Source organism: Sinocyclocheilus rhinocerous, unplaced genomic scaffold (assembly GCF_001515625.1).
Source record: "Sinocyclocheilus rhinocerous isolate Xijiao unplaced genomic scaffold, SAMN03320098_v1.1 scaffold831, whole genome shotgun sequence".
Taxonomy (NCBI): Eukaryota; Metazoa; Chordata; class Actinopteri; order Cypriniformes; family Cyprinidae; genus Sinocyclocheilus; species Sinocyclocheilus rhinocerous.
In genome coordinates this window covers 584,825-599,127 of record NW_015641020.1, presented here as the reverse complement: position 1 = coordinate 599,127, position 14,303 = coordinate 584,825, and the positions used below count along the sequence as shown (strand labels likewise).

The following is a 14,303-nucleotide window of genomic DNA, read 5'->3' as shown; positions in this document are numbered from 1 at the left end:
ATATATATATATATATATATATATATATATAATTAATTTTAATTTTTTTATTTTATTGATTAGATATATAGTATAGGCTATAGATTTGTGTCACTGGGCCTGTACTACATATCTCAGAATATCCAGATTATTCAGATCATGTTCAATTTGAACTGTCTTATGTCTGATACAACTTGAAATTTTGTGCATAGATGTCTACTATGCATTAAAGACATCTAATTATACATTGCAGGTTGACATCTTGGATCGCAACATCTACTACACAACCAGCAATGTTTGAATGGGATCCCACCAAGGAAGGACATCATATCATTAACACTGACACAGTACAAACTAATTATGTGAGTCCGACCTATACATCGCTCGATGTCCTTGGCCGCAAAGAGAAGTTGGACGGCACGCATCCACAGCAGGCTAGCCAGAGGGATTTCTGGATGTCCGGATTTCTGTAAGCGTATATGATTGGGTTTATGACAGAGTTGCATGTTGCTGGCAGCACTGTTGCATACGTGTAGATCATCGGGTAGCTGGAGTCTGCCACAATCGAATACATGGCGAAGGGCATCCAACATGCAGCAAAGGTGCAGAGGATGACGGAGAGCGTGGATACACCTTTTGTGGTGGAAATGGCCATGAACTGGTGCTGAACAGCGATTTGCTGCGCATGGCGGAAGGCAATCTTACAGATCTGTAGGTAAAGCTGCATCATGAGGGCAAACACCAGCAAGAACGTCACAGCGAGCACCACAGCATTGTTCTTGGTGACCGGCCGGCAGATACTGCAGCTGGCCTCGTCTCGGAGGCAGTTCCAGCCGAGCACTGGCAGTAGGCCCAGGATGATGCACACCAGCCAAATGAGAACCACCATGACATAGGTGAATGTCACCGTGCGCTCCGTGTGGTAGGTCAGAGCGTTGTAGAGGGACAAGTAGCGATCCACCGTGATGGCCAGGATGTTGAGCACAGATGCAGAAAAGGCGGCAATCAGCAAGCCGACGGAGATCAGAGTTACAAACTCCGTGTTCAGCATATAGATGAAGACGAAATTGAGAATGAGGCCGAGTCCTGCGAGCAGGTCCGCAAACGCGAGGCTCCCTATCAGAATGAACATGGGGGCTCTCAAGGTGGGCGTGTAGAACAGGATGGCGATCACGATTGCATTCTCGCAGGAGATGAGCGTGCCCGTCACACACAGCGCAATGTCCCACGGGCTAACGGGAAGCGGCCTCAGCTCTGCCGTTCGCACCGGTGATGAGTTCCGCACATCCAGGAGATTCCACGTGCCCGCCGTGGAGAGGGAAGAGGTGTTTTGAAGTTGGTTGCTCATTGCTGCTGCAAGAGAGTGAATCATAGTTGATGGTGGGGGGAGGGAGGGCAGGGGGTGAAAGAGAGAGAGGGGTGCGGTAGTGAAGATAAGAGAGAATGTGTATGTCAGTAGAAAGGCAGTGGGAATAGAGTATCTGTCAAAAGAAATATGCCTGAAGCCCCCAAACCTGATAAAACAGTCTCTTATTTTTAGGCAGTCAAGAATTAAATTATTAGGCCAAGTAGGATATGTATTTACAAATTTTGTAATTAGCTAGAGTTTTCAGATAGCTGGTAAAGTGTTGATTTGTGGTTAATTAGAAATTGAATAGTCGTTGAGCACTTAATAAGCACATTTTGAAGCAGCAAAACAATGTAGCTAATTGCATCCAGACGAGCTGTAAATACACAATACTTCGCTTAGTTTACTGCTGCATGTGCATTTCATCGCAAAAAGGCTATTAATTAAGCACCAGTCCCGACAAAACGCACGCACTTCACTTTGTTTCTATTTTTAGTAATTGTCTAAAAATAAGAAGCGCCACCTCAGTGCACGGGTCTCTTATGAAGGCATCGTTTATATGCTTACAGAATCTACAATGATGCGCTTTTGCCTGACGCCATAGCCGTAGACACATTTGAACTCATTCATTCATAAATTTCCACCTCACAAACCTGGCTATATATAAACTGACCAAGAAAAGACTGCAAAGGACTCGGAGAGGTCAACCCTCCGGCAATTCGTTCAAATAGACTGGTGCCCGTTGAAAAACAATCATCGCAATTTAATGACACGTTTAACTAAGGCACTTTCTCACAAAAGAAAGCACAAGTGCGCATCAGTTGACGGTACCTCAGTGCCATGAAGCTGCAATGCCTTTTTCTCCCCCGAGCTCGCGCGCAGTCCGTGCCTGTCATACGAGAGGAGATGGAGATGAGAGGGGAGATGGAGGACCCGGAAAGAGACGGAGAACAACATAAAAGAAAAACTAAAATGCCCTTTGTTTAACGTAGTTGAGTAAAACCGTCATCTTTGGCGGGTCAAGTCCCGTGGAAAGGCGAGGTGCTCGTCGGTTAGCATGGCTAATACTGTTGGTAGGACGATAGCGCTGCCTCGCTTGATATTCCCCTCATTGGACCTCACCGATGATTCTCCCCTCTGACGTCAAGAGTCCTCACAACAGTCATGATCGAGTCTGTGAGATGCTGTGGACGGAATATTAATCATAAAACACGTTCAGACAACACGAATCCAAATATAAAGTACAAGAGACGAGCGCGTCTCACTCGTGTCGTGTCGTTCCCCCCTGTACCGGACCCAATGTCGCCGGCCGCTGCCGCGCTTTGCGCAAAACAACACGATTCTTTCTTCTTTTTTGTTTGATTACCGACAACACCAAACTGTCCTGCTCACACAAAGCCAGAGCACCGCTCTCACTTGTTTTAAGCATCCAGATAAGTCTACTTTGCGCGTCTCTATTGTTACATCTCACGTCTCCCTCTTACGACATTCATGTGTCTTTTACGTGATATTACGCAACATATGGACACCCGAAAATCCTAGAAAAATATTTAAAATCGTGATAATTATCTAGTATATCGAATCAGATATCTAATGTACTCGTTGTTTTTGTTTTTAAGACGGATTGTAAGTGGTGAAAGGTGTAAGTGTGTTTCATTCAAGAGCTGAATGAGTGTTCGGTGGCGCGTGCGTCTCCCACTATGAGGACTCTGTCGAATAGGCTACTCCAACAGCAGATGTCTTATGCTGTTTAATGTTCAGTGTTGGGAGTAACGCATTACAAAAGTAATAAAGTAACTCAAAAGTAGTGTAATGCATTACAATTCAGAGACAGTAATATTGTAATGTAACTAATTACTTTCAAAAGACAGTAACTAGTAATATATAATGTATTACATTTTGGAAGTAACTTGCCCAACACTGTTAATGTTAGAAAGTCACATTTCCTTGAATTGTGCATCTGCTAGCAAATACTGGCAGACGATCATAAGAATTAGTTTTGTAGCAGTATTTGGCATACAGATTTTACCTGCTGCAACACTTGGGGCTGTTCTGATATCTCACAAAAGCCTGTTCACAATGTGCAAAACAAAAACTGGACAAGGAACTGTACAGGTTCAAACGAACAATGCACTGAAATTGGGTTTTGTTTGTGTGCTGAAAATAGAGCCACAGAGAGAGAAGGGAGGACACTGAACTGTTTAAAGAATGCTGATTTTTTTTTTTCATTGCATTTTCCCTGACAGACAATCTTATGAATAAGCAGCAGTGATCAGAATTACAATAAGTCTCAACATTGCTTGAGCGTTGGCCCTGCAATGGCTATTCATTGATGGGAGCTCCCACCAATCATCTTCACTCTCACTCCCCCATTCATCTTCTCCGCACAGCATTGTGGGTAAGCTATTACATCATCACCCTCATACTTTTCTCAAAAGTATGCATGCACTGTTACAACAATAATCTACAACACATTCCTGCATTATCACATCCATGTGTCTGCACATATAACCTGATAAACATGTTTAAAAGTCTTTGATGCACAATGTCAACTGGAAATGCAGTTACACAACAAATCAAATGAGTCACTGCACACTCACCCTGTTGTTAGCTGAATAAATACAGACCAATTTACTAAAATCCGCTCAGTTAAATTAACTTATTACCCCACAGCTTTGTTCTTGTGTTTCTTAGCTCTGTTTATCTTAGTATTATGCAGCTATAGACCATCTAATGAACAAGTGCATGTCAATCTGGTGCTTAAGTTGTCTTGAGATACTGTATTGATGATTAAATAAATGCATTGCAATTCCTCCATTCAGCTGAGAAGACTATTACTGAACTCACGTCGACCGCGCAAAAACCTGCTGACGCTTCCCAAACGCTGGAACTCGCTCGTCAGCAGATGCTGTAGCATTATGTGTGTGAGTATGTGTGTGCATGTGACTGCCTCATCAAATGTATTTATCTGCTGTGAGCAAGCCTGTGTACTTCTATTCACTGTCTGTTTGACAGTGCTTAAACACTTAAACACTCTCAATATGAAGTTTTTATTAACTGTGATTTTCTCAGTCGCTGCCCTCTCCAATCTAAAACAGTTTTCATTCTCCAGCGAGAGCGGCTCTTTAATGCAGCACTCTGCTTCGTTCAGGCTTCTTTCTGCTGCCTTTCTTAATGACACTGCTGTGTGCCTTTTGAGTGAGTGGAGCAAATTACACCACTACAAAGTTAAAAGAGAGAGAGAGAGAAATGGTACAATTGTTGAGGTTTACACATTTTGAAGGCAAATGTGCAGTACTCATGGTCTAGGATTTAATACTCAAAATCAGTGTGAGTGAGAATCATTTTAGCATAGTCAGAGGCTCCTGTGCCAGCTGGATTTGTGTGAAGAGCTATAATAAGTGCAGCCTATTATGACCTTTAGTAGTCTCTTACAAATCTCTATGTGTGTATGCGTATAAATATATATATGCTAATGTAACTCTTTCATGGTAGTTAGTGATTTCCAGATTCAGTCTGTTAGGTGGTTTGCAGTTTTTGTTTTACTGTTACACTGTGCTAAGCAATGGCACTATCATTTTCACTAGATAATATAATCAGTTCAATAATCAACATTATAGTTTGGAGTCTGTGATGCAAAACTACTGATGGCTGATTAGTAGAAAGTTCAATTATATAAGAATTGACTCTGAAATGTCATAATTTAGCTTAGTTGCTACAAAATACTGCAATTTAAAGGTTTGTAATGGTGTATTGATTGAATAATAGTGGTTAATTGTAGTGCATATTGATTTATGGATGAGTTATGGAGTAAGCCTGGGTGAAATTTGTCTAAAATGTCACATGCAAGAAAAGGTGGAAAGAAAGCTGGAGAGCTGCTTCCACTCAGGCTTTTCAGCAGCCATCGTCTTCAGAAGGTGACAGTCTGCTAGATAGAGGCTCTATCTTTTTTTCCCTCCTAATTTGTCCTTTTTTCTATACCTTTAACTTCATTTTCCCTCCATCTCCATGAGCAAAGATGTGAATTTAATTGAATTTCACGTTATGAGAAAAACCTTCAACCTCAAGGATGATTTACATGCTTGACCTCAAACAAGTTTTTAAAGCTGCGATAAAACAGAAGTAGCGACGGGTCTTTTTTCTGCATTGTGACGTACATCTGAGTGGAACGGTTTATCGATGAAGAAAAAGTGGACGGGGACTTGGTTCTATGATTTGCTTGTTGATTGGATTTTGAGATGTGGAGGCAGATGAACGCAAGCCTGCAGGATGGGGTGTAGGTGGACTAAATGATTGGAGAAGTCCTGCATATGTCGTAGAGAGAAGTCTGTCACTTTTACCCGAAGGTCCAGTTGTGACATTTTGAGGTCAACATATACGGCCATTATGGGGTCCAAGAAAGAAAATGAAACATGCATGGATGAATTATTCACCAAAAGATCTATAATATACATTATAGTTGTGTAAATTTTAATTTCATGCCATTTTAAGCACTACTTCTGTGTGTGTGTGTGTGTGTGTGTGTGTGTGTGTGTGTGAGTGATGTCTACATTCATATCTGCCTAAAGCTGGAGCTGGTGATACCAAGGGTCTAACTGGGTCAGTTTTTCCATCTAATAATGGCAGTATTATACCTGTAGGCACAGATTGCTGTTTATCACTCCACTTCTTTCTTTTTCCGTCCAATCTCTCTCTTGCTTTTGTCAAGATCTCTTCTTCACTCAATGGGGGATTAGTCTGCAGCAGTTAACTCGTGCGCAGTAGGGGTCTTGCTGGCTTGCGTGAGCAGCAGGTGCCCATGTGTGAAGAGTAATCCCAAGGGGGGTCAGAGACAAGTGTTAGCATCCACTCAGGGAAGACTTTTCCATAGCTTTCTCCCACAGCCTCTCTGACTGATGAGAACATGTCATTTCATATTAGCCCTAAGAGGGAGACAGCAGGGGTTTGGGCGTTTGTGTATTTATGGATTGTGTGAAGATGAGAGAGGAAGGCAGGAGCTGTGTGAAGATACGAGGTCAGATGAGGCAAAGGCCAGCCAGAACGAAGGGATAGTAGGAAGTAGATTGAGCAATTTAAAATTCTTTTTTTTTAAACATTATATATATATATATATATATATATATGGATTTTACAAAATAATCCTAATCAGTCATCCTGATGTTGTCTTGTCATGTTTCGATTGTTACAATGAAATGAGGAAGGTTTTACCTTTCAGTATTTACAGTAAAATATTTTGAAGTGGTCGACTTAGTGATGGTGAAAGGGATTTTTTTTTTTTCATTGATTTTAATATTTTATATATTTTTAATACTTTTAATATTTTAATTATTTATTAATACCCAAATAATTATATATATATATATATATATATTATAAAAATAATACAAACATTTCAAAACTGCATTATCCATTGACAAGGCAGTCTGCATATTTTGGAACTGATTTTAGACAAATTGACTTCTGTTAATCCATCATTTGGTTTACTTTGAGTAGAACATTTCAGCAACATTCCGATGTGAAATTTGTTGTTCTTCCATTTCTCTCTTTAATAACCAAATAATATAGATTTTTTTTTTAACCTAAATAATTAATTAAAAAAAAATAATACAAATTATTTCAAAACAGAAACTTTGCTTTATCCATTGACAGGATTATCTACATATTTTGGAGCTGATTTTGGCAGAATGGCTTCTGTTATTCCACCATTTGGTGTGCTTTGCTTTGAATAGAACATTTTAGGAACATTCTGCTGTGTAATTTTGTTGTTGCCCCATTTGGAAGTCTGTTTCTTTTTCTATTTTGTCCTTCGTTTCCACAACATCTTCCATCACAGTGCTCTGCTGTTAATTCTCTAAAACGGCTCCAGATACTACCACTTGATATTTTGCATTGAATTAGCTCCCTTAGCCTCATCCTTATTCTACAATTACTGAAGAAATGGCAAAGCTGATCTCTAGTCAATGCAAAAGGGCAATGGCTGTTGTTCACTCGGTTGAGGAGTCTGCTGGGATTGTTCTAAATGATTCACTGATCTTTAGGTAATATTTCTCAACTGTTGAACCAATTAGCAGTTTCTGCCTGCACACTTCCCCTGTGCATTGCTGTTAAAATTATAATCATGTTCCAGTTGTGCTCTTTTGCATGATTAGTAATCAGTTCCTTTGAGACCGAAATCCCCATATTTTAAATATTTATTTACACCCACCTTGTGAAGACTATACTAAAAAGGACAAAAACAGTAGAGATGCATATATTACTGGGAATCTGCAAGGTACAAACATGTCTGCATCAGTAATTGTAGGTTACATGTATAATCGCATTTGAATCAAAGATACATTCATACAGTCAGACCAGCATATACTATACACAAACAAACCTGCGCCATTCACTGAAGATCAAAGAGAGGCTCCCAAATGTTTCATGATCTGGTTCAAATGAGAATGGCGTGGCAGTGAATAGGAATGGGAATAGGAATATGATCTATCTATCTATCTATCTATCTATCTATCTATCTATCTGTCTGTCTCTCTGTCTGTCTGTCTGTCTGTCTGTCTGTCTCTGTCTGTTGTTCTTTCTTTTCATTCATCAATCTGTTCCTCAGCTCACTGATCTGTCTATATTTATCATTCTGTCGTTCTTTGTTTCTCTTGTTATATCGTTCCATCCATCCATCTGTTCCTCAGCTCACTGATCTATGTATGTATGTGTTCCTGTCTGTCTGTCTATTGTAATTTGTTTCTATTGTTCCATCCATCCATCCGTTCCTCAGCTCACTGGTCTACCTATCTATCTATCTATCTATCGTTCTATCTAGCTATCGTTCTTTCTTTCTGTCGGTCCATCCATCCATCTGTTCCTCAGCTCACTGGTCTACCTATCTATCTATCTATCTATCGTTCTATCTAGCTATCGTTCTTTCTTTCTGTCGGTCCATCCATCCATCTGTTCCTCAGCTCACTGGTCTACCTATCTATCTATCTATCTATCGTTCTATCTAGCTATCGTTCTTTCTTTCTGTCGGTCCATCCATCCATCTGTTCCTCAGCTCACTGAGGCAAACTTCATCTCATTGGACGCGTTCTCATGGCAACCGATAAACCGTGGAACGATTCTTTTGTATGAACCATCTGATGATTGCTCGTTCTGTATAAGCAACAAACACGACAAAGCTACTGCAGGTTTTATTTTTTTTTATTTTTTGGTCATTACCTTAAATGAAAACATAAAAAATGTAAGAGTGAAAGATGTTTGCAAGTAAACATATGTAATCTCTCTGCATCTGAATCATTAAGCCCCGTACGTGGCTCTGCTTGCGCACGGCAGGTTGGCTGTTATTCCTCTGCAGGGATTTAAGGATTCCTCTGCGTGTGCATAAGCGAAGGATGACGAAGGAAGGGTCACGAAAGCTTCTGGGGGATCACGAAAGTCTTTCTCCGCGAGCTCCAGGTTCTGAGGCTTTCTGAAACATGGAGCCAGATGCATCTCTTTGATCAGTTCTTGACTGTTCACTGGACGAGTGCATACAACCCTACTTATACTACAGTTAGCTTTTAGATGTGGGGCAAACGAATTAAATACGCTGGATGTGGTGTTTTAATGCTTCAAATATAATTATTCAGTGACGTTGATGATTATTTAATTGGGACCCGTAGCATCAGACAGACAGTGTGTTTTAATACACACCGCTGGGTGGCAGCAGAAAGCTAAATCCAAAATAATGACTCTGTCGGTAGTTCGTGGGCCGGGGTGTCCCTTATTACTCATAAACAAATTTATATACATCTTTTAAGAAATATAGACAATATGACTTTAAAAAAAATGAAGCATTTGTAGGTTGATTAATTGGAAATGAAGAGTTAATTAGAGATTAAATGATTTTTGATAATTTGCCTACCTTTAAGAAGAGAAGTGAAATACAAAATGCACGCATTGCAGTTTCACTGTCATAACCATTGACCCATTTTATTCCTCTTTCCTCTTAAGTCTATCTTTGATAGAACTGATTATGGAAGGAGGGAAGGGCTCTTTTTATTTTTATATGCTGAAAATGCATGGTATTGACGTGACTATTCAATGTATGATACCTCAATAACATATCTTGGTAAACAAAAAAGCAACAACAATTTAATAACTTTTTCTGGATAAATAAAGTCTACTGGTATTAGCCATCCAGATGATCAGTGGAATATTTTTTGATATTGGTGCATATAGTAATGATATTCTCCTTTATTTATTTTCACACCTGAGTTTTAATGGTTTGGATATAGAGGCTGCAGCAGGTGAATGTAAATGGACTCAGGCCAGCATTTAGATGCCACTCAGATGTGTATTAAACATGAAAGCACTTCAATTTGTTGCAATTTCATATCATTCTAATGACAGAAAATTAGCATCTACAGTGGGTATAGAAAAGAATCACTCAGTGCAACTTATAACATCCAAGTGAAAGATAACTCAATCAGATGTAGCTAATCACTTTCTCAGTGGCACACAAAGCCATTTAACTTTCAACTGTGATCAGCTATGGTCATTTTGATTAGCTCAGCATGAAAAGAGCTTTCTTGGAGCATTTGTCCTTGGTCCTACCAGTCCTTGGTTGTGCAATTGAAGCAAACAATCAACTATGAGTGGCAAGGCACTGTCAAAAGATATCCGGGATAAAGTTGTGGACAGGCACAAGTCAGGAGATGGATACAAAAAATGTCAAAAGCTTTATCAATGCCTAGAAGCACGGTGAAGTCTATTATTATGAAGTGGAAGGTATTTGGTACAATGGGGCAAAATACCGTCAAATTCTTGAGGAAAATCTGCTGCCCTCTCCCAGAAATTGTCAATGGGAAGAAGGTTTACCTTCCAATATGACAACGACCTAAAGCAGAAAGCTCACAGCAAAACTGACCACACAGTGGTTGAAGGAGAAAAAGGTGAATGTCCTTGCATGGTCTAGTTGAATAATTTATTTGTAATGATCTCTGAAATGTAAATTGTAAGTGGGCTATAACAAACCCATTTTTATCTTTATAAACATAATTAATTTTACTTGTGATGTTTTCTATATGGGATGATTTGCCTAATCCTCATGAACACGTGACTATTTTTTAGCAACATCATATGACCCCTTTAACTGAACTTGAGCAGTTCTGCAAAAAAGAGTGGACAAATACTGAAAAGTCTAGATCTGCAAAGTTAAGGCATGCGCAGTACCACCTACTCTGTCTCAACATTCACCTCGCGCATGCTCTGTTGTACGCGCACCATCCGCGAGGTCTCAAAAAATTGCCTGCACGCGGACGGGGTGCGCGGCTCTCCGCGAGCTCTCCTGATGACGAAAATGACGTAATGCGGACGGCCGAAGTATACTTTGGCCTTTAGTAGAGACATATCCCAACAGACTAAAGTCTGTAATTAAAGCATAAGGTGGCTCGACAAAATACTGACACAAAGTGGTGATCCTTTTTCCAACTCCGTGATTCTGTTTTTTATTTATTTATTTTTTTTCTGACATGTTGCTGTTATATTTTTCACTTGGATGATATAAGTTGCAGTAAATTGGATAAAACAAAAACTGTCTGTCTTCATTTCAGGCTGCAAAGCACCAAAATGTGATTATTTTAAAGAGAGGTGATTCTTTTTTATACCCACTGTATAAAATTGCACAAGAGAAGTCAGGTGAGATAACCACAGTTTAGAGAGAGTTCACTGGCCTCCTGATTGTAATCAAATATCATGAAAGTATTGTCTAAAACTTGTCTCAGAACAGCATGTATCAGATATATTCTGTAGCCATTTATATCATCCATTCATGTTGAAAGTACACAACTGATTTATTTTTTTATTATTTTTTTATTTTATTTTTGTTTTTGGTGGCATAAACTGGAAAGGGTCAGGGGATTTCTGGTTCCCAGCATGCTATGGGGACTAGATCTGTAGAGTATATAATTATTCTTTTTTTTTTATTATTCATTAATTGTTTATTTTGTTTTGGAGCAAGATGAGAAAATGAAGAGAGATACAAGTGTTTAATGATCGGTTACACTGGGACTTAAATGAGTTATGATGGCGTTTTAATGGATTTGGTTGGTAAAGAGTGGAGCTTGTGCTTAGATTGAGGACTGATAGCTACAGGACATGAGTTGTAGTCTATATTTGCGCTGCATATGCCGTTGGTGTAACTAGTCTCTTCTCTTTTGCACTTCCTGCTACACCAAATAAATGACAATTAGTATGCTGAAGTATGCTGTTGCTAACTAGTTAACTGCATTACTTTGACATGTCCAGTTGTATTAGGGCTCCTAAAGTCAGTTAGGTTTCCACTACAGCATGTATTTTGTTAAGAAAGCTCATTGTGAACCAATATTCAATCGATTTAAGGAATTAAATGTCTTTATTATCATAGAAAAAGGTATGATTCTTGATAGCACACTAGACCTTTTTGTCCAGTGGTGCTGTGGCTAGGCTATTTGCCCATTACCCAAGTGACCTCTTCAATGGTCAGAACATTGTCAAGCAGTTCAACATGTAGCAACAAGTGCACATATTTCGTCAGCGAAGATTTCCCTTCCTACTGAACACCCTCCAGTCTGAAGTTTCAGAAGCGATCCTGCAAAGCATTAAATATCTGCATTGAGAACTGCAGTAAAACGATAATAGTACTGTAGGTGATGGATTAATCTCTCAAACATTTCTTAGATATCTGTTGTCAAGTCATCCAGATGTGCTGACACACAGACGCTCTCGCGCTGTAGTCCACCCCTCCCATTCGATTCAAATCTTATCCGATGCTATGCGTACACACGCGCGTATGTGCGCGACAGGAGCAGATTTGACAGTATCTAACCGCGCTGCCCGAGAGCAACAAGAACACACATACGAGGTTCAACGGGAACCGACAACGCACCGTAGAGGTAAAACACCACGTCCACGTCCAGCTTTTCATTTAGTCGGTGCAACCGCGGCAGACGGAATCGTGCGCGAGAATGACAGTTGAGTCTATTTGTCAATTCAGAAAGTGATGGCCGAACGCCGCGAGCGTTCAGTGAATCAAACCCTAACGGATTTATTCAAATGACGAAGCCGGAGAACGCTGCTCTCGTTAGATCGCTAAATTGTGTATGTACAACATTAATGCTGTCTACAACACGGCTGTTTTTGAGCCGAGTCTGTTACTGAGTCGGAGATGTCTGTGTAAATATAATCTCGTCAAATCCAAAAGCCCATTAGACGCCTGCGTTTAAATATCATTAATGGCATTATTCACTCGAACGTCTCTGCAAACGTAGACAGCCGACGCGCGACATCATAACAGGTAGTTATTTTATGTTTACGTTACAGGAGATGTGTGTGCCATAAACTGAAGTCCGATGCAAAAAGCGTCGCGTTTTGTCACGTATGGGGACACGTTAAGGCAATATTTTGGGGCAAGAGGCGACTTAAATAGATTAACAGCGAGAAAGGTGATAACGAAGTGTCGCCGAGTCGAATGATTTTGAGCGCAAGCAATGCGCAGCTGTGAACACGCGCAACACTCAGCGAGTTCATGTATCTCTCAAAGCACTGACAGCGACAGTCTGTGGATTAGCCTATGTCAGATGGGTTTGGATCGATTCTGAGCGTTAATGGGCTTCACCGTCTGCATAAGGGTCAATGGCGTGTTGCTCATTATTTTGTCTGGATCTATTGTTATGCAAAAAAGTAATTAATAAAAATGACCTGGATGCATTTTGTATGATCAATACGTTTTCACTCCATGAATTTTAATGCTTTTGGATATGTGATTTTGTGAGGCTTAAGGTAAAAAGTCTGATGGTGTAACACTCTCTCTCTCTCTCTCTTTCTCTCTCTCTCTCTCTCTCTATATATATATAGGCTGATTTTTTTTTTTTAAAGGGAAAAAAATATAAATTAGTTTAGCATAATGTTTTGTTATTATTTGTTTTAAAAAAGGTGAAATTTTGTTTTAAAATCTTACTAATATTTGAGATATTTGAAAAAGTTTTGTCAATTTGTCAAATCAATTTTCAGGAACCTTTTTTGTTGTCGTGTGATAAGAACCCCTTTAGACAGAAAATTAGGTAGTTAGAAAATAAAAAAATAGGCCTAATTAAATAATTGAATAATTAAATTCAAGGTATTTAAGGTTTAAGTATTTCAGTACTTTCCCTTGTTTGTTACACCACTTTTTATGCATGAAACCAACATGAACACAAAGATCACAAGATCTTGTGTTTTAAATTATTTCTCCTTTTTATCACCTCAAATATCCTTTTTTTCCATTACCCTTAATGCTGTTGTGCAATAGATAGACTAAATAATCCCCTGTTGTTGTTAACTGTCTTTTGGTTTGTGCACTGGTTTCTTTTGTTGGCCTCAACACTTAGCGCAATCAAAATAGAGGAACTGAATTTGCTACAGTATGAACGCTGTAGTTCATAGAGCTATATGGGCTTTAAAATGAAAGCAGAAGAAGTCTCTTTGGGAATCAATACCATTAGCTTTCTCTGTTTCAGAGCTGACTTGGCACAGAGGAGGAGACGAGTGCTGTGAAAATCGTGTCCCCTGCACAGTCATGGCCTCAAAGCTCAATCCAAATGTACTTTATGTCCGGGAGCCCCGGGAGTCCCTGACCTCTCCGGATCCTCAAGCCGAGGCGGGTGACGAATCATCGGACAGTGACGGGGAGCCAGAGGAGACCTCGCACAAACTCATCCGAAAAGTATCCACTTCTGGTCAGATTCGAGCCAAGGTAGGATTTAGCAGAAAGTAGGATTTTAGGAGATTTTGTTCACTTTTTAACCACCCCAATATTATTTTATTTAATATTTATTTATTATTTAAGTAAATAAGTTGAGTAGTTTTTTCTGTGAGAAAAGTTGCTGAAGTCACAATTTGATACCCCAAAAGATGAAGCGCTCAATACCCATGTGTGCATATTCTCTCTCTCTCTCTTTCTCTCTCTCTCTCTCTCTCTCTCACTCTC

The 14,303-nt window shown here is 39.7% G+C and overlaps 2 protein-coding genes across 3 annotated transcripts in view; one reads left to right on the top strand and one right to left on the bottom strand.

Annotated features, from left to right (window-relative positions):
- Positions 1 to 59: 59 nt before the first annotated feature.
- Positions 60 to 2,612, bottom strand: LOC107753945 (G-protein coupled receptor 12-like). The gene is made up of 3 exons (XM_016570234.1): positions 2,593 to 2,612; positions 2,159 to 2,511; positions 60 to 1,353 (listed from the first exon to the last, which is right to left on the bottom strand). Exon 3 carries the CDS (start codon positions 1,349 to 1,351, stop codon positions 353 to 355), a length of 999 nt encoding a protein of 332 aa, XP_016425720.1. The 5' UTR covers positions 1,352 to 1,353; positions 2,159 to 2,511; positions 2,593 to 2,612; the 3' UTR covers positions 60 to 352.
- A 9,493-nt stretch (positions 2,613 to 12,105) lies between these two features.
- LOC107753941 (diacylglycerol kinase delta-like) overlaps positions 12,106 to 14,303 on the top strand; it is a 72,553-nt gene continuing 70,355 nt past the window's right edge. For both annotated transcript variants that reach the window (XM_016570225.1, XM_016570224.1), the window contains exons 1-2: positions 12,106 to 12,231; positions 13,834 to 14,069. In XM_016570225.1, coding sequence (XP_016425711.1) covers positions 12,111 to 12,231; positions 13,834 to 14,069 — 357 coding nt within the window. In that variant the 5' untranslated portion in view covers positions 12,106 to 12,110. The remainder of the gene's footprint in view (positions 12,232 to 13,833; positions 14,070 to 14,303) is intronic.